This window comes from Hyaena hyaena, unplaced genomic scaffold (genome assembly GCF_003009895.1).
Source record: "Hyaena hyaena isolate Hyena2069 unplaced genomic scaffold, ASM300989v1 scaffold_36, whole genome shotgun sequence".
Lineage (NCBI taxonomy): Eukaryota > Metazoa > Chordata > Mammalia > Carnivora > Hyaenidae > Hyaena > Hyaena hyaena.
In genome coordinates this window covers 2,813,542-2,838,094 of record NW_024080668.1, presented here as the reverse complement: position 1 = coordinate 2,838,094, position 24,553 = coordinate 2,813,542, and the positions used below count along the sequence as shown (strand labels likewise).

The window sequence follows — 24,553 nt, the reverse complement described above, 5'->3', positions numbered from 1 at the left end:
AGATACATACGAAAAAGTTCTTAATTTCGTGGAACTTGGAGAAAGAGGACAAAACTCAGAACGATGTGAGACACGACAAGTGAGGTCACATATCCTCCTAAGAGCACTGGAAGACATTCAGAGAACTGCTTCTTCATTTTTTAAACAAGGAAACTGAGACTCAGTGTTATGTGACTTGGTGACGAGAACATTGCCAGTGAGTGGCACAGCCTCCCTAGGAACCCACCTCTCCCATGACTGAGCCGGGCCAGGTGGATGTGCCTCTGTTTCCAGTGGACAGAGATGTGTCAGATGGCTCTGGGGCAGTGTAGGGGGCAAGGCCCCAGACATGCCCCAGGGGACCTTCGTCAGCAGGTCTTAATCCCAAATGACAGGTGACTGGGGCCCGAGCACTCAGAGTCAGATACAGAGTGGCGGAAGGCTTCCAGACTGGGAGGGAGTCTGCGGCCTGATACCCGTAGGCTGTCAGGTGGCGGGCCCTGAGACTTTTCCTTTGAGAAGCTTCATGCTAACAGGTGGGTGGCCACTAGGAAAGAGGCCCTGCTTATATTGTACCTGCGTGTCCCCTTTCAGTTACCAGCCCTGGCTAAACAGCATGGGTGTCCTCTCCTCCCTTCCCTGAGCGAATTGGCCTTTCTCTCCATGGGCAGACGGACCCCTGGAACCAGTCTCCCATATTTAAGCATGATTAGGCCTCGCCATTTTGGTCATGGCTGGGGGGCAAGGGAGGGGCTGTTGTGTTTCAAAATGGAATAAACAGAACAGCAGTATTAAAAGAATGAGGAGGTTGTTTAGTGAGGCTTGAAGAGACTACAGGTGTTTCCTCCTGTGTTGAGAACCAGTGGCCCCTGGGAATTGCATTTCCCCTTGAGCAGGGCCCATGGCGGACCGAGTCCTGCTAACACGCCTGTGGTGTAGAAGCCTGGATGGGTACCATAGAAAACTCAGAATTTTCCAGGGGTCTTTGGGGCTCCTCGTGGGCGTGGAGAGGTCCAGGATTGACACACTTGCTCCCGCAGTTCGCACGCGCAGGCATTTCCACACTCGCCAGGCATCACACCACACTCTGATGACTCCGGCCATCGGGTTGCGGCCTTCTGCGCTGTGTTGTTGTTCGGATCCAGCTGGCTGGCTCTGCGAGTCTGTGGCCGGTGGGCCTCCGGGGGAGCACACAGTGGGGTGACAGGCAGCCCTGCTGCAGAAAAAGCGCCCGGTACCTGAGGTGGGAGGATGTGATGACGCTGTGCTCCCGCGCAGCGGGGACTCGGGCCTTTAAAAAGCTGAGGAAACAGCCTGTGAGCAGGCGGTGGCTACACTGGAGGAGAGCACACCCAGGTCTCGCAGTAAAGCAGCCAAACTGTCTGCTTCAAAGAGAAAAGGCAACATCCTGTCACAGGCCATGCTCTGGCAGAAACGTAAGTGGTTTGACCGTGCCTGTCAGAGCCGTGGGCAGGGGCGGGGGGCTCACCGGCGAGCCCACCCGGGGACCAGGGGTGGGGGAGAGGATGTGGGGAGCCGGGTCCCCAGCCAGGGGAGCGCAGGGGCCAGGTGGGCGACGCAGCCCCGCGGAGAAAGCGGCCCGTCAGAGGTGATGCTGATTTTCCAAGGCTGGAGGGGAACGAACGAGTGTGTTCCAAGGTGGGACAGCTCATCGCGTCGCCACTGCGAGGCATGAATCACCCTGGTGAGGAAAGGGCAGTTCATGATTCACACAGCAGAAAAGCCAACTGTGACCTTGGTTTGGGGCCGAGAGGGGAAAGCCATGGGGTCCTTCACATGACTGGCTTTAGTTTTCATCTGCGGGTGCTCTGTGGCCCGGGGTTCAAGGTCTCGGGCCTGTTGCTGGCTGAGTGACTTAGGTTTGGGCCGGAGGCGTCATTTGTTTGCGTGCGCGCTGGGACAATGTGGAAACTTGGCTTGGGTCCGGTCTGCCTCCCTGGCTCCGCTGTCCTGCCTATTGTCACTCTTCTCGGTGCTCGGTGGTGAGGCCGTGTGTCCCAGAGCAAGGGGGCAGCGGGTGTATCTTTAAACCTTAACGTTTATCCCTGGGGTGGGATGGAACAACTGTGAACTTTACTTTCCATTTGTGGGATCAAACAGAGACTCCTGTTATTAATAATTGAAATCATACAGAGATTATCTATGACATTCCTTTCTTGAAAAAACAAAGTCAACTCAACAGCCTCATGAGACTTGAACCTTACTGGGGTTTAGTTCTGTGCTACCTCAAGAGACCAATATTACCAAAAAAAAAAAAAAAAAAAAAAAATCACTCTGTCTTATCAAAGGTGATCAGTTCTTTACAGTGTCTTTTAACAAATTCATGTACAGCCTACTTCAAGCACACCTCATAGAAGAGAATCTAGATTTACAGAAGATAAATTGGGGAGTCTTTATTTTACAGAAAGATATTCTCTTGGAAGTCTTAAAGTTCTGAAAATATACCACCATCGATTAAAATGGAATTTATAGTCCTCTATCGCCAACTCGCTGTTTCCTTTACTACTTGTGTAAATTCTCTGGAATTGAACATGTTAATGGATAATTCAGAGGAGAGATTTCAAAATTTCTCAGGTTGTGAGGTCTCGTTGTTGTTTGATGCTGGCAAGATGCAATTTTTTTTTTAAATAAAAAGAGATGAACTTCAATTTGGGCTGGAGAGCTGTGGAATCCTTCCAAGATAATTAGAGATATGCTAATATGGGTGGTGTGCACAGTTACATGAAGCAAGACCCTGACCTGCAGAGGTAATAGCAGCTGGCCCCACAGGAGGAACATCCAGCCAAGGGTAGGCATTACTGTCTTTACTGGAAGTGCTGAGTGTCTGTACGCCCCTCACGCTTCGAGCTGAATTGGTGAACTTTATATGAGCCCTTGGGGGGACTTCTGCCTTGGTTCCTACCTATTCAGAGTAAGTCATTTTCCTTCTTTTTTTTTTTTTTAATTTGTAGGCTTCTCATATGTAAAATGAGGTAAAAACACTATCTATTCCTCAGAGCTACCCTTACCGTGGTAAGCTGACATGCTACCATATTGTTGATTGCTCTGGTTTTGCTTCAGTGTCTGAGACACAGGTTGCTTTCCTGCATTCACGAGCCGCCGTATTCCCCTCTCTTGATTATGCACTACATTTTTCCTTCTTTAATTCCCCTTGAGAGATTAGCAGCCGTTTTTTGGTTTTTGGTTTTTGTCTGTGTGTGTGTGTTTTTTTTTTTCTTAAGGGGATACTGGAGGCATGTTTCTTGCTGACACCCTGGATGTCAGTCAGATCCAGCAAATCCGCATCCTTAGGGAGACCGTACTACAAACTCGTCAGCGGAATAACTGGGGTGATGGTCCTACCTGTTCGGATGCATACAATCCAAATTCTCTTTAATTGTCCTTTGGCACCTTAAAGGGAATTAAGAAAGGCCCTTGGCACTGGACCCCTTACCCCGGATCCAAGTAACACCCTTATCCAGGAAACTGAGGGGACCTAGGTGACTGGGTTCTGTGGGGAAACCAGTAAAAACAGGGCAGCATTGTCAGCCCACTTCGAATCACCTGATGGAAGGGCAGAGTTTGAAATCAGGCACCAAGAGTGCTGAAAAGGCACTTTCTTTTTTCAGAAAACACCCTCGGGCCATGATCTGAAATGACTGTGCTATGGGGTTCTGGAAAGGGTTAAGAAAACATCCACTCTGTAAATGTTGTCTCCTCCCTACCTGGCCCATGATCCCTGTTTGTGAACACAGACTCTGGTTCAGATCAGCTCAGAGCTGTTGGCACACAGAAGTGGAGATCTTCGAGCCCCATCCATGGATCTGAGCTTTGCTTGACCTGCCAGTTAGATAAAGAAGTCACGCCATGTGCAGCTTCTCCTTCTGGGCTCTGCACTTCAACCTTCAGGTCCCGAGTGGATGTGAATTCACATCCACTCCAGCGAGAGGTCCTTGTTAAGGCCGACTGGTCACAGTGCAGTAGAAACAGCAGAAGCGAAGGTGAGGCAGGTCTGGGTTTGAAAGTTGGCTCGGCAGCTTAATTATTCAGCCTTCTCAGATTCTTACAAATCTGGAAAATGGGAATTTTGATGTCTGCCTTACAAGGCTTCTGTCGGAGCTAAAGTAGGGAATGTAGGTAGTGTTATCACGTCTTCTGAGAGTGGTGAGAGAGCACTTGCTGTCCTCTGGCATCTCCTGTGTGTCCATCCGGAGGGATCAGGGTTACATTAAATTCCTTCCTGTCTCTCCTTTTCCACACTTTGATTAGAATAGTTAAAGAGACATCATCAAAATATTCTTGTGTGATGGCATCTTTCAAACAATTTCCCATGGCCAGGGGTCTGCAAACCATAGCCTGAGTGCCAAATGGGTCCCACCACCTGTTTGTGCAAATAAAATTGTATCAGAACATAGCCATATCTATCCATGTATCGTTGGGCTGCTTTTGTTACAACGGAAGAGCTGAGTAGGTATCCGAGACACTATAGGACCTACAAAGCCTAAAATGTGTACTATCTGGTCCTTTACAGAAAATAGTTTGCCGACCTCTGAACTAAAATGATTTGGTTCATACTTTAGATACCCATTTCCTTAGGTTTCTCTGCCTCCTGGGGTCACACAATGCCAGCACCAGTGGGAGATAAAATTGGCAGTCAATTGATTAAATGATTTGCATAATGTTGAAATTTGATTTGATTGATTTCTTCCTTAAAAGCTATGGAACCATGTATAATAAACTCAACACCATTTGTTACAAAATGAATGAGTCACATAACAGCTTTTTATTGTTGTTCTTTGCGTAAGGGAAGATTTACATGATAATGAAAGGCAGGCTGCCCAATTTTCTTTGAACTGGCGAGTTGTCCTGATGCCCTATAGACATGGCCTGGCTGTTCTGGATGTTTCTTTGCTGGGGTGCCCAGGGAGGCACCTTGCGAACAGGAAATAGTTATTATTAAGTTATTATGGCATGAATGTGCCTTTGCTTTCCAACAACTTCAACAGAGCAGAGGTTCACAAATAGATCATTAGGACCTCTAAATTCTCACGAACGTAGAACTCTGGATTTTATTCCAGAGTTCCACTAAATAGCCAATTTAAAACATTTCTTTAACATTTATTTATTTTTGAGAGACAGAGAAACCGAGTGTGAGCAGGGCTGGGGCAGAGAGAGAAGGAGATACAGAATTCGAAGCAGGCTTCAGGCACTGAGCTGTCAGCACAGGACCCGATGTGGGGCTCAAACCCACAAACCATGAGATCATGACCTGAGCTGAAGTGAGATGCTTAAGCAACGGAGCCACCCAGGTGCCCCTGTAACCAATTTTTTTAAATGTTTACTTTTGAGAGAGAGACAGAGACAGAGACAGAGACCGAGAATCCGAAGTAGGCTCCAGGCTCTGAGTTGTCAGCACAGAGCCTGACAGAGGGCTCAGATTTATAAGCCCTGAGATCATGACCTGAACCAAAGTTGGACGTTCAACTGACTGAGCCATTCAGGTACCCCTAAATAGCCAATTTTTAAAGGGAAGTGAAAATTCAGTAAAACAAGGAAAACCTATAGTAACCATCTAATATTGGAACTTCTCTCTTGCAGGAACTCAGTCAAACTTATAACAAGAAGTAATTTAGGGCTGTGGAGTACCATTAACATTTCTATTGTGTGTTACAACCTTCGCCCACTTAGTAAGCACCTTTACTTCTTACCAAGTTTTTGTTATTGATTCAGTGGTTCTTGTTGATAAGGAAAAGTAGAGTCTAAAAGACAGACACAAAGTCACATGCACAGACGGAAGTAAAGTAAGTGACAAACATCTACCAAGCACACAGGTTAATTGGTAAGAAAGCAATAATTTTCAGGGTGGACACTTTCATTCCTTCTCCCTGTATTTACTAAAGTAAAATGCCAACTTTGTTTTTCTCTATACCCAGAAAGTTGCCAAGTCAGAGGTTTGGAAATCTCTCTTCCAGTTCAAGTCTGCAAATCTGTTCTGTTGTGAGGAACAAAAAGAACCAAGACTGACTAGCTTATTAGCTAACTAACTGGACATTTAATCAGCTTAGAAGTTCTGTGAATTTTTGCTTTTAAACCTTCCCTTTACAAAATAAAGGTATTAGGTTTTTCCTCCCTCTGACTTCTTTCTGAAGAAGTTTATTTTTCCTATCAATGAAGAAGTCTACCAATTCCTAACTTTGAGCCAGCCAAGCCACAGTTGGCTAATCGATCAAAGTTATTAACGTAAGTTTCAAGTTTATGAAATCCTTGGCAACATCCTAGCTTAAACATTTTTTTAAATGTTTTATTTTTTTTGAGAGAGAAATAGAGACAGTGTGAACAGGGGAGGGTCAGAGAGAGAGGGAGACACAGAATCCGAAACAGGCTCCAGGCACTGAGCACAGTGCCTCATGCGGGGCTTGAACCCACAACCGTGAGATCATGACCTGAGCCGAAGTCGGACGCTTAGCTGACTGAGCCACCCAGGTACCCCCTAGCTTAAACATTTTTGTAGAACAAATGCTTGAGGAGAATGGGTTTGCCTGGGGTAGAGAGGCCTTCTCTGGAATCTTCTTGTCCTGGTGGTGTGATGGTATGGACAAAGCAATGCTTTGCTCATCCTTTTTTTTTTTTTTTTTAAAACATTTTTATTTATTTTTGTGTGTTAGAGAGAGAGAGAGAGAGCAGGGGAGGGGCAGAAAGAGAGTGAGACAGAATCTGAAGCAGGCTCCAGGCTCTGAGCCATCAGCACAGAGCCCGATGTGGGGCTCAAATTCACAAGCTGTGAGATCATGACCTGAGCTGAAGTTGGACACTTAACCAACTGAGACCCCCAGGCGCCCTATGGACAAAACATTGTTCTTGCAGACAGGAGACATGGAGTTTACTTTCCAATCTACAGGTAATTAGCTGTGGGCTATAGGTGAGCCACCTAAGCACCCTATTTCTCAAGTGTTCCAGCTATAAAAATAGGACTTGCCTTTTCCTGGCTAAGAGCAGGAAGACTGAATTTGACTTCAAGTTCTTTTTCTAGCTGTAATTGCTGAGCTTTCATGAGTGATTCTACAAAATAAATACATGTTTTCAAACACAAGTCTTTAATTTAGTAGAAGGCATTCTCCCATCTACACAGAGCAGTGCTTTTCAACCGTGCCTATGCACTGGAATGCTCCGGGAGATTGAAGACATCCTAATGCCCAGGTCCCAGCCCAAGCATTCTCATTGAATTGCCCTGGGCATCAGATTTTCAAACCTTCCCAAGCCTTTGTCATGTGCAGTCAAGGTGAGGACTACGGACCTGGAGGTCACAGGGGACGGCTTCTAATATTCCTTCAGACATTATAGTGCTGTGGGCAGAACCTGTTCTGTCCTTTCCGCACAGGTGCGAACCAGCTATGGGGCACGGAGTACTTGACACCTTGCACTGCATCACATGTTCTGTTGCATCAGATTGATTCCATTTGCTTGCTAGTGAGGAGACCTGAAACAACATGGATTTAAATAAGACAGCGGTACAAGCTCTCTCCCACTGACGAAGTCCACAGCAGGCTGTGCAGGGCTGTATGCAGACTCTGCAGTCTCAATGCCTTCTCGGGCTACTTCTGTCTTTCTGGTCTGCTGTCCTTGGCATGTGGCTTTTGTCCTCAAAGTTGCTTTGTGGTTGCCACTTTAGCTCCAGCTAAAGTGTTTTGGTGTTTATCCAAACCACCTCTGTGTTTTGGATAAAGAAGAAGAAAAAACAAGAGACGCAAAAGGATCATGCCTCTCTATCATTGTCCCCCTCCCCCCCCAACAACTACTGCTGACATCTACCGGCCACTCCCATCTGCAAAGGAGAACAGTGTCATTGTTTAGTCAAGCACATTGACACCCCCCTCCCCCCTCTGTCATGTAGGGGTTGTTTAGTCAGAAAGGAGAGGCCTGATGTTGGGTGTGGCAACGGCCAGTCTTTGCCACAATTTGGATGTATTATCTCATTTAATCCTCATAGAAAATCCAGGAGGTAGGTTCTGTTTCAAGCTCCATTTCATAGATGAGAAACTCTGAGCTTAAAGATTAGGTCAGTAACTCCTGCTGAATATTGTCTTACAAAGCTGTCCCGTGTCCCCGCCATGGGCTTGGCTCACTCACAGGGCTTGGGAGGGTGCTCTTGGTAAAGGCACAGGCCTTCCACATCAGATAAAGGAATGGACAAGCAATGGCGAAAATGACATGCAGCTGCTGGCAAACTGATGGTCATACTTCACACGCTCAATCTGATGCACATGTTTCATCTAACTTAACTGAAAGAAATAAGGTCTTTGCTTCTTTATCTCTTGCACTGCGCTCTTTGCAGACAGTTCAGCTGCAATGGGAGGGCTCAAAGGGGAGAGAGTGACCTAGAATCTCCAACTCTGGCCAAAATGCAGCCCATCTGTTTTCTGGGCCACACTAAGAATGGCTGCTGTGTGGCAGCCTGAGCTGGGACCCAAGGCTTCTGCCTCCTTGGTACTTCCTTCGTTTTGAACTATGTAGACTTTGGAAGAGTCAGGCTGTCTGTTCACATATGTGTGCACGTGTGTGGTGTGGTGTGGAAAGCAACATCTGGAGAGTAGGGGATTATTTGGAATTAGAGAGTGACGTCTCTGTTCTTTCTATGCCATTAGTGGTTTAAAGCTTAGCCTCTAGGGCAGGCAGATCTGAGTTTGAGTCCTAGATTTATGCCTCACTGGCTGCACGGTCCTGACAAGCAACTCTGCCTCACTTTGTTGCCATTTCCTTAAGTATATAATGGGACGGCAGTTCTTACCTCACAGGGCTGTGGTATGTGTTTACTACTGTGCTTTGCATTAAGTTAATGCTTAATAATAAATATTAGTTACTATTCTTAATTTCCCGCTCTCTATCTCTCTCTCTACATCTGAGAATAAAGCTTATGCAGCTAATTATAGATCGTAATTTGTGTGGCCTCCGAGTTCTGCATTTCTTGTGAAATAGCAGGGCAAACACGTTTCCAGTCTTATAACGTGTGGTGGGGTTAGTGATCAGGGCTCATGCTGATGGTGAAGCTGGCTACTCTGTGACCAAACTTGGAACCTGGGCCCCCATTTTCAATCATGCCTCATCAGGCAGCAGGCTTATACTGACTGATAAATTGTGTTTGTTTGTTTGCTTGTTTTTTAATTCACAAAATTGGACTGAGGTGCTGATAATCTAGCTGTCAGGAGAATGACCCTTGAATTTTGCAAGAAATAGCACAAATGATACTGAAAACTGAAACACCAGTGTGCTGCCTTTCTTGGTACTGGTTTCATCAGTATCACTTTCTGGGAAGATAGGCAGGCAAAGAGCTATAAACCAGAGATATTCTCAGACCAGGTGTTGGGGCCAAAAAGGATCTGACCACATGTGAGAAAAGCTGCATTGCTTTTTAATCCTCTAGAAAGACTCATACATTTAATGGAAAGATAGGAAGTGTACAAAGATTGTTATAAATTTCCAGGACTGATAAATGCTGGGGAGACAGAAAAGAAAGAAAAAAAGAGACAAGAGAGGTGAAAGTTGGAGCGAGTTTGAGTGCTGGGTGAAAGCAACACCAATTCAGGAATGAAAGGCATGGAAGGAAAATCAATCACCCATCTGTCATCCTTTGCATGCAGACAGCCACCCAATAATGGAATTATTCCTAGTAGGGAGATCAAGCGATGAAATAAATTATCTTTGGCAGTGGGGAGAGGAAGATGGAATCATGTGGCATTGGATATAGATCCTCAAGAATAAATGATAGTCAGACTTCTTGTTTAGCTCTTGGGAGATGAAGTAGCATATTAGGACATGATGGATGAACATTAGGGAGAAAATCCAAGGATGTGTAGGCTGGTGTTTACAACATTTTTTGTGGGGGGGCACAAAACTTCCTTATCCAAACCACACCTACTGCAGACCTCCAATACAAAAATAAAAATGGAGCCATTTGGGGGATAGTGAAGCTCTGATTGCTTATTCAACCCCTGACCCTCCTGCTTCCTTCCCTTGGCTGGCAACTCCAGGTGACTTCATTGTATCCTAAGGTTCTTTAGATCATAGCTTGGCAATCATGACCTGGACCAATTTTCTACTCATTCTGCAAGATTCCTAATAGCTGGTCATAAGCCACTGGGTTGAATGCTTCCAGGGCAAACACTACACTCCTAAAGCAAAGTGAGTCACTGTGAAGCATGTTGTATTGGTCTCCGTTAAGCTTTGAAGCTGTGAAAGCCTTCTTTTCAGTCTATGTGGATATCTTCTGAACAAAGAAGGGCATATGTTCCTCAAAGATTGACCTGGTGACTCCTCTCTCAGCCTTGTTATTCTAGTAACTTCACGCACCCATGCCATGAGGCCACTGGTTAGTAAAGCAGAGACTTGACAAAAAAGCTCATCATGACTGGCAGTTACACCTCACATCATGAATCAACTATAAGGTATAATTTCACTCACACGGGCTGTGTCCCAGGCCACCACAAGCCTTGGGACTGGAGCACCTGGACTTGACCCAAATGTACAGCTGGTGTTGGGTCCAAAGAGTCCTTCCTCCAGGAAAGCGGTCTTGGGAAAATTTGATTTCTTTAACAAGAATCTCTTTGGTCTGGAAAATCTCAAACTAGGTATTATTTAAACCAGGGAATAAACAATTGAGTTTCTTGTCCTCCAGCTGCCTGACCATAGGTATTTCCTGTTCTGGATCAGACTCTCAATTCTAGGTTCAGCCTCCAGCTCTTAATTTAGTAAGGAAAACTGTATCTGTCTCCTCTGCTCAATCTCCTCTTTTTGGTGCTACCTTGCTATAAAATTTGAGTAGACACCTTGGGTTGGCTCATCCCCTGTTATGGTCTTGTGCTCTCAGCATAGACCCTCTCTTTCCCCATTCTGATTCTTGCTTCTCTTGGTAAAGCTAAGGCAATGCCCCCAGTATGTCAACCAGAAGCCTGCCTTGCTCTAATAGGTGATAAAACTTCCCTCCCTGACCACCAAAGAGCCTTCCCGCACACACTGCCATGTTTCCAACCCATATGGGATATGTTCTGGCCCTTTGGAGAAGTACCATGACCATGGTCTCAGTCATGGCTCTGTCTCTGTCCACTGGGAGATACACAGAAATTCCTTGAGTGGCTGTATCTGAGGTCAGGACAAGGGCATGCCATCTTACTCTGTCTGCCTCTCGAAAATCGCCCAGGTGCTCCTTCCTGGTGCTATTCTTTAAAAATTTAAATTTGCCACAAACCTACTCCTCTGCTGGCTTCTGAAGAAAGACATAAAGACATCCTTCTGGTCAGCTCATGGTACCTTTAAAAAGAGACCAATGCTAGGATTTTGGTGTTTCCTGTCCAGGCTTGTTTCTGTTTGCAGTTGTGGTCTTTGCCGAGTCTCTCTGCAGCATCATTGGCCCTCTGTCTCCTAAACATAGCTCTCCTGCTGCTTGGAGACACCAGGCCCAGACACCCGAGGGATGACTTCCAGGAGTACGGTGAAGGCAGGTTGAGACAGGCCTTCCTGGCAACCGAAGCTCTGGGTGTGTTGAGGATGGAGATATTCAGTAATAGTAAGACAAGGGCAAGTTAGAATCACGGCACAAGGGCTAGCTGCTTCTCTGATGAGTGATGGGCTGAGGTCATAGGAGAAACAGCCATTTGTTGAACAACTATTATGTACTGGGTGCTTAACTGTGTTAATTTCATACAGTCCTCATGATAATCCCATGAGATGGATATCATGACTCTCATTTAGTGAATAGGGAATCTGAAGCACATACATGTTAAGTGATTTGCTAAAGATCACCCAGTGACAAGCTGTGTCGTAGGCTTTCCAAACTAGGTCCACTTGAGTCCCAAACAGCATCATGTCATTTTTCAAGGCCAAGGATTTTAGGGTTCCATTAGGTGCTTCGTCCTCTCCCCGTTGAAATAAGTCCACCCGTAGATGGAAGCGGATTCTTACTTCATGGGGAGCAGTTGTGACTGACTCAAAAGCTCCTGCAAATATGAATCTCAGGAAGTTAGATTTGAGATACAGAGCCTCTGGAGCAGGCCGATTTCTATCTCAGAATCTGAGTTCCTGGGACTGGTCTTCCTCTAGTGGGCTAATCAGCCAAGATAGGACAGGAGCAGCTGGTGTAACATCTTTGGAGGTCATCTAGGGCCCCCAGGGCTGGTGGCGAACCCTGAACATTTGCAACTACTTTGCGTGTCTTGGGTCAGACTTACATTCATGGTGTGGGCTGAGCCTGATCCCAGAGCAGTCTCTCTGCCTCGGAGACAGAAAAATCATGCCTCTTGCACTGTCCCCTTTATATAGCCCCTACAGACTGGGGCCCCCATTCACTGCTCAAGTAAGACCAAGAAAGAATCAAGTGGAGGTGGAAACCAGCCAAACAAGCCAGAAAACTTCGACTGTGGGGCACTTGCAGCTCTGTCACAGCTCGTAATTCTAGCTTATGCATTTATTTAATGAATGTCTATACCCCACTAGACAGTGAGCTCCATGATGGTTGGGACCTGGTTTACTCTGCTTAGTGAGCATTTGTTCAGGGCCTGCTCTACCAGAGCTCTCCTAGCCTTGTCTTCTGCTCTGGGACCCAGTGTATCTCAGATGGAGCACTTTCTGCTCTGGTGACCCCAGTTTCTGTAAGAGACGGGCAGATGCAGCTGGTTTCTCAGGTGGACCTATCCACTGTCATTTCAGTCGAAAATACCAAAAATAAAACTTTGCGGGGAATTGTTTGGGCCTCTCAGTTCTCGTCACTCATGTGAGCACACTGCTGGTAACCTTCTCATGGACTTATTTTTCCTCACTCAGATGGGAAACACTATTTCTTGGGGAAATTGGCAGTCAAAGGAGACTGGATCAGGGTGGTCCAATCCCAGACTCCACCGAGAGGAATGAGGGTCAGAACTTGGCAGGGGACATTTGGTGACTGACCTCCAGGGTCACCCAGAAAAAGAAATGGACTTGCCCAGGCAGAGGACAGGCAGGGTGAGGCAGAAATGGACTGTGCTTGGAATCAGAGGTCCTGGGTTTAGATGATGACACAGCTATTTACAAGTGTGGACTTGGGCAAGCCACTGAACATCTCTGGGCACTGTGTTCCTCATCATTGGAAAGGGGGGTGAGGGGGAGACCTTCCCTGCCTATTTCAGAAGTTGTGGTGAGGCCACACATGAAATCATTTGTGTCAAGGCTGTGTGAGCCACAGAACGTTGTGTGCAAAGGTGAGCATGGTGATTTCTGAGTTCCTGGGGGCTAAGTTCATGACCAGGAAATACAGGTACCTTTGGCATGCATGCATTCAACATGCCTGAGTCTCCACAAAGAAGCAGCAGAACATGGACACTATCTCCGGAAGTAGAGAGAAATCCAAGAGCCTTGTGTGCTCTGCTTGTTCTGCTGGAGTTTGGAGGGAGGATGGATGCATGGGATGGAAGGCACCGAGAGTCCCCGGGGGAAGGACGTGCCCATGAAGAGAGTCTGAAGGCTCTGGCACTAGCAGCCCTTTGGCTGACCTCACCCAAAGTCATGGAGTGGGACATCCAGAACTCTGGGACAATCCAGGTAATCCTGAGGCTGTGGAATGGGAATACCTCATGCAGGAACTTGGTGGATGAGAGTGGACTGAAGTAGACTGCAGGAAAACTGGCTCTCTGCTCAAGCCTAACACAACCTGAGAGGAATGTGGTCACCCTGGGTATTCATTCCAGGCTGGCTGGGGCTTCCCTTCAACAGGGATCACTCAGCTCCTAGACCTCCTTGGTCAGGGGCTCTGTGGTTTCTAAGACTGAATAAGCCTCTGTGGTCACCCCAGGTGTACTTTGGGAGCCTCCCTTGGCTCTTTCTCAGCTTGTTAGCTCTAGGTCCTTTTGGCCTGCCCAGGTCTATGGCTCTCTTTCATCCTTTTCCAGTGACCTGCTGATGAGAACATGCCTCTTAGAATGGGGACAAAGAGAGAGAGGAAATGTCACTACTTTTCCCTTCCCTTCTCTGATCAGACCAGAGAGCCCGAGATCAGCCGCCATCTTGGAGCTCTCTGATGTAGACATCCCAGTCTACACATCAAGATGCCATGACTTACTCATTTTTGGCTGCCTCAGCAGCCTTACAAGCAACATCAGATTGTAATTTGGTTGAGGTTCTACTTTCTCATATCTTCTAAACCCCTTTAAAGGCATTTTTTTTTTTGTTCATCTATCTTTTTCCGCCTCTCCCTGTGTGTTATCCAGATTGCTAGAATGTATGAGTGACAGGGTGATACCTCCTAGCTGCAGAGCCCTTTCAGTTCAAACATCAGTGAGTGGAAAGCCCACATTTACATGCATATGAAATCTCTTTGTTGGCATCCATTAAAAAAAAAAAAAGTAAACAGCAATCTAGTGTAAATTGGGCAGGAAAGATTTTCTGTAGCGTGTCAAGTCCAATCTTTGGCCAAAGCCCAAGTTATTTCTTCCTGTTTGGAAAAAAATCAGCCATTGTCCATGAATGGAAAGAACAAATTTGAAAACTTTGACTCAGATCTTCACCAGAAGAGGAACATTCGCATTAGTGTTTCAATTAAGGATGTGGATAATCCTTTCGCCGACATGAGCTAAGCTTTCCCAGGCACCCTCAACTACCTTCGGCTGAGAACACAAACAAACTTCTTTACATTAAGGTGAAAAGTGTCAGCAACTTTTATGACTTTGTTTTCAGTTAGAAGCTAGGACAAGTTTGTTAGCCCTAGGCTTGAATTCCTATTGTTCACTTATTTGGTTTTGGTTTTGCTACAAGTAAAGAGAAAATTATTTGTATTTCTCCTTAGTGGATTTAAAAAAAAAATAATACTGAAGGTTCAACAGCAAAAGAGAATAATATTTGCTGAGGTTACTTGGAGTGATCAAGAGTGTGTCATGTGTCCTTCTGGGCTGGGAAGGTTTTGTCTTTCAAAATGGTCTAGTGTGGCTGCAGGTTTGAGATTCAAGCAGTCAGCTGTAAATGGACAGCACGTTCAGTGAGCTGGGTGGTTGACATGAGTGAGATGGGTTCCTCTTCCTGATTCTGTGATGGTAGAAATGTACGCTTACCCTGGATCCCAACTAGCCCTTAGAGTCGCAGTCTTATCTGGTGTTCAACTTACTGCATGGCCCTGGCGTCTCATAGGAAATCTGTAACAGGACAGTGACCAGAAGAGTCTTCTTTCAAGAGGATCCTGGACATTGTTCTAGGTAGCACCTGTCTGAAGAAGGCTCTCTGAAAGCTGACTGGAGAAGTTAGTGACACATACGTGGGTGTTCGCTCCATTAGGAGCCACTAGGAGGGATGTGTCTCCTTAGCTTCCTCACTGTGGGGTGAATGCGCTTTACACGGGGTGATTAAATAAACAAGTGCTGACAATTTTGCATATGTCCTCAGTGATATTTATCGTCCCTTCTTCAGGGAACTAGAGGGCCGTGTTTATTTAAATGAGTGGCTTCCACACGCTTCCTAAGCTCGGTGCGAACATGCACAATGCCGCATGCAGCCAGCCCACTGCCTGAAGTGACCAGTTGGCCCGATCTGTCATGGTCTGTGCCCTCCAGTGGAACGACAGCTGCAGGACTCTTATTTTTGTGATGTGGAGCGTGTCCGGGTGTGTGGCAGGGGGAACTGAAATGTCTTCTGCTGACTTTTTATACCTTCAGATTTTTTTCGTCGCTCATTTTGGAAAAGGGAAGCCCTCACTGGGGCCAAAGTTATAGGTTTTTCTGTAAATGAGTTTTGTTGGCTTTTTTTCCTCTTTCTCCCCCCCACTCCCCCCGAACTCCATCGGTGACTGACTTCTGGTGGTGGGAAGGTAAAACGGCTGAATGTCTCACGCTAAGAAAGCAGATTCCTAGCAAAGCCCAAGAGGCTCATGTTTAGGTGGAAAGATTTTTCTCAGCGGCGGACACTTGGAAGCTCCCAGGAGACTTAAGGGGACTTCAAACCGCAGGATAAATGGTGAGGAGGCTTCAGGCTTTCAGGACATGCTACCTGAAGCTGCAATTTGGTCAGGGGGCTACTAAAATTTCTGGTCAACTCTACTCTTGGAAACTGGATTGGGTAGCATCATCTTCATCTCCTGCTTTGTTTTGCTCTTACTTATTATTAAGAAATTATTTTAAGAACCTTAAAAATGTTCTTTTCAGGATTCTAGTTTTAAAGTAGCTCGGTTCAGGGATCCAGACGCCCCCGAGGCAAAGCAATCATGATTTCAGGCAAACTTCTTTTCCCAAGTTTGTATCTGTCCGCTGGTTTCTCAGGCTGGTGGCGGAGGGGGTACAGCACTTACCATAGAATTAGAAACGTTTATTGTTGCTTTACAAAAGTTGGTGTGAGAAGCACTAGCTGCAAGTTTTGGCTTTGCAAATTCGCTTGGCCACCGGGATCCTTTGGGAATTGTCCCGAGGCTTCTGATTCTGGTATTTCACGGTCACTTTACAAAGACACCAGTGGAAGCACCCTCGCGCATGCGCGTTTGCAGTCAGTTCCGGGATTCCTTGGCAGCTGGTTGTGGGCCTGTAGATGGGGAGGCGGGAGGCCCTTGAGAGCTCTGGGAGTTTTGCACTAGGAAGAGGTGGGACTTAGAAACTGCCCTCCATATGGTGGTTGTGCCAGGGCACACCTGTTGACACTGTGGCTTCTAAGGAAGTCCTGACATCAGAGGGTGATACCCTCCACTCACAGCACCTCCCCCAAGCCCTCTTTGTTCATTGATTCAAAACCAACAGGAGGCAGGAAGCCGTCCCTAGGCAAGATCCTGGAAATCCCCAGCTGGCCCCTTTGCAGCCAAGTGTTCGGCGTGTCCACTTCCTGGGAGGGAGTGGGTGGGGAGTCCTCTGGACCCTTCCTCACAAGTGTGCATGCAAATCATAGGGGGTTATGTCTTTGGTCTGGACGGAGATGTGTGCATGTGGGATTGAGTCTTTCTCGTCCCTCAGCTGAATTAAGAGTGTGACCACGGTGCTTAGACTCCCCAAATAACCCTGTCCCCTGAGTTTCTTCCAAGTGCATAACGCCTTAGGCTGTAGCCTGTTCCTAGAATAGCCAGAAACCCAGCTGCAGACAAGTGTAGCCTGACACGGGTGTGAATGAAGGCACTGTGGGTGACTGAGAATGAGCGAGCAGAGTGTGGGAGGGCAGGTGCCCCTGCTCGCTGCCGCATTGGGCCCCACATGGGGTCTGTGGCCAATGCCGGGCATCAGTGATCACGGGGGAAGTGGAGGGGGGAGGCACCCAGAAGGAGGGTTAGAAGGATCTGGAACGTGTCATGAAGAAACAGCTGGAAGAATGGGATGCTCATTCAGACTCTACAGGGGACCTGGTATCTGCCTTCAGATGCCAGAAAGGGATACCACTACTACTACTAAAGATAATGTTAGCTCACATTTACTTAGTGCTTGCTCAGCACAAGCTCTGTGTCAAGCACTTACATGGAATTCTCAACCCTAGCAGGTGTATGCCGTTATGATCCTCACTGTAGAGGTGAGAAGGCTGTCGATGGATTATGAATGGCAGGTCACTAGAAGGCAAAGCCAAGAAAAATGGTGCCTGTTACCACGTGGCCTGTCAAGCAAGCAGAAGAGCTTCCTGGCCCTGAAGCTCCTTCCCAGAGGAAGGTGGAAGTGGGTGGAGGCAGGGGAAGGAAAGGGATATCTACCATCGCCCGCCATGGCTTTGCGAAACTCCTGTGTATTATTGCAGGGAATCCTCACAACCACTGTGTTAGACATGGATTATTGAGGCCCAGGGTGTTAAGTAAATCATCTGAGACCTTTCCACCAACCGGCAACATCCCAGAATTGAATGCAGTTAGTTTTGGCTCTCAGGTCCATTGTTACTGTTGCTTTTGCGCAGGATATGTTGCCCAGATAGGCCCAGGGCATTGGTACGAGGCCGGATCTCTCTGCTCCACACTCCAGTTTCAGCCTGATTTTATGTCAGTTGTAACTATTTCATTGCATCCCACCAGATGCAAGCTGCATGTGGGCAGGGGCCACAACTATCTTGCTGGGTGCTATATTCCTAGTGCCCAGGAATAGTTGAAAGAACGAATGAATATCAGTTGAGACTCCTCGTTATGATGGGGGTGATGGCGGGGTGGGGGGTTGGAATTAAAAAGAGGATAATTATCTCCTATCAGGATTTTAGGGGGAGACTCTTGCATTCCATCAGGGGTGGGTTATCAGTGATGCTGACCCCAGCAGAGCTTCAGAGTCACCCGAAAGACATTTAAAATATAGATTCCCAGGCCCACATAAACCCTCCCCCCCCCAGGATCAGAACTACCTGGGTATCTGCTCTGTGCACCACTCTCTGGTCAATCCTGCTACCTGGCCAGGCTAGGAAGCCCCTGTGGATGCGTCTGAGTCTGGGGTTCTCTGCATCGTGTCCCTGGGGCTCTTGAACACCCCTTTCCCTCCCCCTGCTGCCTCTCTCTGCCTGCTTGGCTTGAAGGCCAACTGTGTGTGTGCCTGGAGCATGATGGAGGCCTGGTGCTGGGTCAGGCATGGGTTCTTATCAGCTGGGTGTTTACTGAGCAAAGTTCAGCCAGGTAGCACTGTGGTTCCGGGTTTAATAGATACCTAGGTTTCCAGGCTTTTGATTCAGAGCCCAGGTCCCTGGGGCCTTTATCAGGGATGATAATGAGCTCCGTGTGTGAGTCCCCAGGGCCAGGGCTACTCACTATTCTTGGCTGAGCCAGGCCTGCCATCCAGGGCCCCAGGCTGTGGGCTGTGTGGTAGGGCAGAGGTCAGTGCCCAGCCATGACTGCCTCTGGCCTGCTCTCCCTGGCCAGGAAGTGCCCAGCTCTAGCTCAGCGCTTGGGTTTCCCAGCTTTGGTGACAAAGGGCACAGGGAGCCTGCTCTCTATGGCAAGTCTGGACACTGTCTGGCTCCAAGTATGTGGATGACCACTGGGCATTGGTCCTCTGTCCTGGGGGCCCCGGAGAACCCAGCAACCATTCACTGTGGCCCATTCTAAAGGTGGCCTGGGTAAAGGGAAGGTGAATGGCAGCACATTCCAAATAATCATCCAACTGGTTAAGCAACAAAGCCCTTACTGAGCTTGCTGCAGACAAGCTCCTTGGGAAGATATAGAGAAATAAGGTATAGTATTTCATCTTGAGAAGTTTATCATCTAGGTAGGGGCATAAGACATTTACACCAAAGGATTAGTAATTATCATACAGCAGATTGCACATTTATTAAATGCTCGCTCTGTACCTGATTTTTTACTAAGCATACACTGTGCTTCTCATTTACTAGGTCCTGAGGTTCCCCTAAGTCAGCGACTCCTTATGACATTTTTTTGATAAGAAATTGCACAGAGAGGTTTAGTAACCTGCCCAGGATCACATAGCTAGAATGTGCCAGGGTCAGATTTCAAGGCCTTTACTATCCGACTCAGAGTCTCTGCTCTTATGCTGTCCTCCACTGCCCGCTGTGATGAGCACTAACCAGGTCTGTCTAAGAGGCCGGAGGATGAAACCACTTCCGTGGGCAGCCGCGGGCCGCCAGAGCATTGCACTAGGCGTGAGCCAGGATGAATCAGGAGGCTGGAAAGTGTGAGCGTGAATCCTGACCATGGGAAATCTCAGAGATGAGGAGACGAAGAGAAGTCTGAGTAGGCCTTCTGGCCAGAGTCAGGGTTGATGAAGTCCTTGGTGTGCAAAGTGGTTGGAAAATGGGTTGAGCTGATGCAGCCCAGGACTTTCAATTGTACCTTAAGTTTACAGGGCTTAATTGGTGAGGCAGAAGGGAGCTATGAAGAAGGCTTGGGGGAAACTGTCTAGGAAGTCTGGTGGGTCCTCCTTGTTCAGGCACAGCTGAGGTGAGACAGCCGCAGACCCTCGAGGAGAGGAGCAGACACACGGGGGTGGGGGCTCGTCTGAGAGGCTGATGAGCACCAGTGACCTTGCTTTTCGCAGCCTCGGCGCCAGAACAAGCCCCGGCCCCACCCCGGCCGTACCAGGGCGTCCGTGTGAAGGAGCCAGTGAAGGAACTGCTCCGGAGGAAACGTGGCCATGCCAGCAGCGGGGCGGCTGTCACACCAACGGCGGTGAGGGGGCCGCTGTGGCCTGTGTGTGTGTGTGCATGTGTGTGCGCGTGTGGTGGGGTGTCCACAGGGGCCCTGGCTCTATGGGAGGCTCACCGAGGTCACAAAGGCGACACGCTGCCATGTATGGCTGCTGAAGAATGGCCGAGGGGCGAACAGGTCAGTGGTCCCTGCGTAGACCGAGTCGGGTGGGGGCTCCGGGCGGGCTGGCTTGGCCCATTGAACAAAGCCGGTGCCAGGGCCCGAGGGAGCAGATGACTCACACGTCCTGGCGTGAGCCGGGCGCTCCCTTTGGGAAGACGACGATGCCAGGCCCCTAAGTGCACAGGCTTCTTGCTAAGTGGAAACACGAATCCCCCAAAAGTATAGGAGGTGATGGCAGGGACCTGGCGTGGAAGTTTTGCTCCAAGAAGGAAGGCTCCCCTGCACACTTCCTGCCCTGGGGCCCTCTGGAGAGCCGAACACTGACCCTGGTCTCTCCTCCTTCTAGGTGGTGCTGCCCCATCAGCCGCTGGCTACCTACACCACAGTGGGTAAGCGCTCCCCACAGCCCCGGCCCCTCCCGGCCCCCATCGGGGCCACACCTGCAGCTCTGTAACTTCGTTCTTCCCACAGGTCCTTCCTGCCTGGACATGGAGGTCTCCGCCTCCACAGTGACAGAGGAGGGCGCCCTGTGTGCCGGCTGGCTCTCCCAGCCGGCCCCGGCCACCCTCCAACCCCTGGCCCCGTGGACGCCCTACACGGAGTACGTGCCCCACGAAGCTGTCAGCTGCCCCTACTCGGCTGACATGTACGTGCAGCCCATGTGCCCGAGCTACACGGTCGTGGGGCCTTCCTCCGTGCTGACCTACGCCTCCCAGCCACTCATCACTAACGTCACGGTATGTCACACAAAAGCTCTGTTGCACCCAGGGCACCTGTTGAGAAAGCCCAGTGCTTTCTATTCAGCTAGCTTAGAGGCTGCTTGGTCACGTAACAGTGGGATCTGCAACAGGTGACACAGCTTTTCGGAAAACTCTTGATGAAGTCAGGCCGGCCTGCAGGGTAATTTGTTGAGTCCTGCCTCTAGCATCAGATTGCTTGGGTTCGAATCCTTGTCCCTTCACTTACTAGCTGGGTGACCTTGGACTGCGTGACTTAATTTCTCTGAGCCCCAGTGTCCTCACCTGTGAAATGGGTAGGTATATTAACAAGAAGGCTGATGTCAGGCTCAATTGGGCCAATGCCCAGTGAGGACTTAGCATAGTTCCTGGCATACAGAAAACACTCAACGAATGTTACGCTATTATGATGGTCTCAAAGCCGGCCAGCAGCATTAACCAAGTGCTGCCTTCAAGTGCCCGATGGGAATGGAAGGGCCTGTTCCCCCAGGCATGAAGAAAGGAAGAGAAGTGGTTTTACGTGAACGGTATCTGTTTGAGCAAAGGACTGGGAATCCCCTAAGTGTTCAGAGGAGAAAAGGTCTATGGGTGTAGCTGTATCCAGCCTCGGCTCAGGGAACGCTCTGGGGGTGCGGAGCTGGGGCCTCAGGAGTAGCTGTGCAGCCCACGTTGATGGTGGAGCTTGCTTTCTTTCCCCCACCTCCCCACCGTTTCCCTCAAGGGTTCAGCGTCAAGCTGTTGCACCTGCCCTCTCATCACCATCCAGGCAAGGGCTCACAGAAGCCCTCCTCCCCCAACCCCGCCTGGCTAAGGTTATGGGGCATGGTTGATGGTGGCTAGAGAAGGAGTGAATTCAATATCTTTCCCAAGTAACTAATTTCCATATTGGGGGCCTTAGGTGGGGGCGGGAAGCAGTGGACCTAATGGTTCCCAGTCATTCCAATCCCAAGGCTCTCTTTCATTATCTCCACCTCCTACCTTGAAAGGTTCTGTGTATCAAACAAACCATATTTATTAAGGAATAATTTGTTTGTTTTGCCGCTTTGTAAATGAACGCATCAAAGCTGGTTAGAGCTAGCAGTCAGCGCCCCTGATTAGCAGGAGATAAGATCTGTTCAAGCCCCGGGGTTGATAGAATTCTATCCCTGAGCAAAGAAACCTGTGGTTGCCGGTGACCTACACAGGCTTATGACTCCACAGAGGAGGGTTTCCATTTGGGATTTTGAAATGCCGGAAACAGTCAGGCTTTGCGGGGAGGCTGGAAGGCCTCTGAGACCCTCGCCAGCTCTGTCATTCTGTAGAAAAACACCCTCAAGCCTTGCTGCTCAAGCTACGGTCCCTGGGCCAGATGCACTGGCATCACCGAGGATCTGATGGGATGTGCAGGATCCCAGACCCCCCCCCCCCCACCTCCTGTCCCAAAAGGGGCTTGGTAGCGAGGTTCCGGGAGCCTGAGATAACCTCTTCCCTTAAGGACTCTAATGAGTTACTCTTAAAACGCAGCAGCGATCGAAAATAGGACGGCAGAACTAGGGACGGTAGGGGGAGACTTCGGCCTCTCTCCCGTCGTTTCATGCAGAGACCCTCCACCCCCCACCCCTGCTTCCTCAGTTGTGGAAGATAGTAGGAATGTAGGCCCTGCCTCTCTGGCGGCCTTGACCTCAGGTTTGCAGTGTGGCTGGTGCACAGGTGAGGGGCATGGTTGGTACGGCGCGTGCGAGAACCGGCTTCCCCAGCGTCCGGGTGTGGTCTGCAGCAGGTGGGAGATGAGTGGCTCCACGGGGACCGACCTCAGGATGCGAAAGCTGCTACGTGCAGCCAGGACGGCCTTGGCGTGGGTCACCTCATCAAACAGCTGCTAGCGGGGGGCCAGCCTGGTGTAACGTGCTGTGCTCTCACCGGTTTCTAAGATATACATTCCCCCTCCACAATTTCTCTGAAATTAGGATGGAATTCATAGTAAAATCTGGAGGAGCATCTCTAATTGGCTCAGCCCTGGGAGGTCAGTCCTGTTTGTAACGGACTCTACAGAAGCAAAAATGGAGGCTTTAGAGAGGTGGCTGAGCCAGGACTTGTAGCCACTGGGGGGGCAGGGGGGGGTAGGGGACAGCGTCACGGATGCGGCTGGATTTTGTGTGGCTTCTCCTTGGGGAGAGATGCCGAGCGGGGGCAGTTGGAGCCCCCGGGCCCAGACAGCAGGCAAGGGCCCAGGTGAGGGGGACACAGATCCCCACCAGGAGGAGGGTGAGCGAGGAAGGGAGAGTGAGGAAGGGAGAGTGAGGAAGGGAGGGCCCCCCCACCCCCAGGGCTGGGCCCCGCACCCCCAGGGCTGCTAACCCTTGGTCCTGTGTCTTCCCCATCACAGACGAGAGGCGCGGCTGCACCCACCGTGGGGCCCCAGCTGGAGGGCCCGGAGCACCAGGCGCCCCTCACCTATTTCCCATGGCCGCAGCCCCTGTCCACACTGCCCACCTCCACCCTGCAGTACCAGCCCCCGGCCCCAGCCCTGCCCGGGCCCCAGTTCGTCCAGCTTCCCATCTCTATCCCCGAGCCGGTGCTTCAGGACATGGAAGACCCCAGGAGAGCCATCAACTCCCTGACCATCGACAAGCTGCTTTTGGAGGAAGAGGAGGGCGATGCCTACGCACTCAACCACACGCTCTCCGTGGAAGGCTTTTAGGGCGTGCGCCCACCTGGGAATCCTGTCCCTGGGCCGGGGATTTCAAATTGAGCCTGGGATTGAGCCTCAGAGTCACACCTGTTTGGAGTAGTTATTTCACAACTACACTTTCCACCCTAAACCAGAATTGTTGGCTTCCCTTCCCCCCTCCCCCCTTCCTTCCTCCTTCCCTTCCTGCCTCCCTCCCTCCCCCCTCCTCCCTTCCTTCCTCTTTTCCTTCCTGCCTCCCTCCCTCCTCCCCTATTTCTTTTTCCATTTCTGTTCCTATTTGAGAAGGAATTACAGAGATTTTTGTGATAATATTGATGCCAGTGTTGCAAACCTATGTCCCAGGTGCTTTTATTTCTGCCTCATTTCATTCATTGGAGCAGCGGCCTGGCTGAGCTGTCTTGGGGCCAGGGCCGCCCTGCCCTCTGTCATTTTGAGGTGTATGGGGGGCCTTGCAGTCCCACTGCCCAAGTCCTTGAGCTGTCAGTTCACACAGTTGCTCCTTTGTTTGCTGTGCTCCGTGCTGCCAGATTTACAGTCTAGGCAGCAGGGTCCCAAGGCCTGGGGCTCAGTGAGGTGGGGGGGTGGGGGTGGGGAGGTCCGGGGGAGAGAAAAGAACAGCAGAGTGGGTGGGTTGAGGGACAGAGGAGGGAGGGGAGCGTAGTGTGTGTGTGCGTGCACGCGTGCGTGTGTGTCTGTGTGGTGTGTGCGTGTTTGTGTGCATGTGTATGTGTGGTGTTGTGTGTTTGTGTGTGTGCGTGTGTGTTTGTGTGTTTGGGGGGGGCAGGGGAGGAGAAGGTTGGGTTGGGATAAGGAGGTCTAAGGAACCACCGAGCTTCAGATTACTGGGTTATTAAGAAGGAGAATAAACTTAGGAGAAATAATTGCTTTGATTGGTGGTTTTGCTGCTGGCAAAGGATACTTGCAAGGAAAGCTGAGCTCTTCTCATCTGGAGGATTAATACTTCTG

General features: G+C 49.3%; 1 protein-coding gene across 1 annotated transcript; it reads left to right on the top strand.

Moving 5' to 3' along the window:
- The first annotated feature begins 1,218 nt into the window (after nt 1-1,218).
- Nucleotides 1,219-23,780, top strand: POU2AF1 (POU class 2 homeobox associating factor 1). The gene is made up of 5 exons (XM_039229232.1): nt 1,219-1,415; nt 19,908-20,038; nt 20,526-20,568; nt 20,651-20,916; nt 23,282-23,780. The coding sequence occupies exons 1-5, from the start codon at nt 1,400-1,402 to the stop codon at nt 23,594-23,596; spliced, it is 771 nt and encodes a 256-aa protein (XP_039085163.1). The 5' UTR covers nt 1,219-1,399; the 3' UTR covers nt 23,597-23,780.
- Nucleotides 23,781-24,553: the final 773 nt, after the last annotated feature.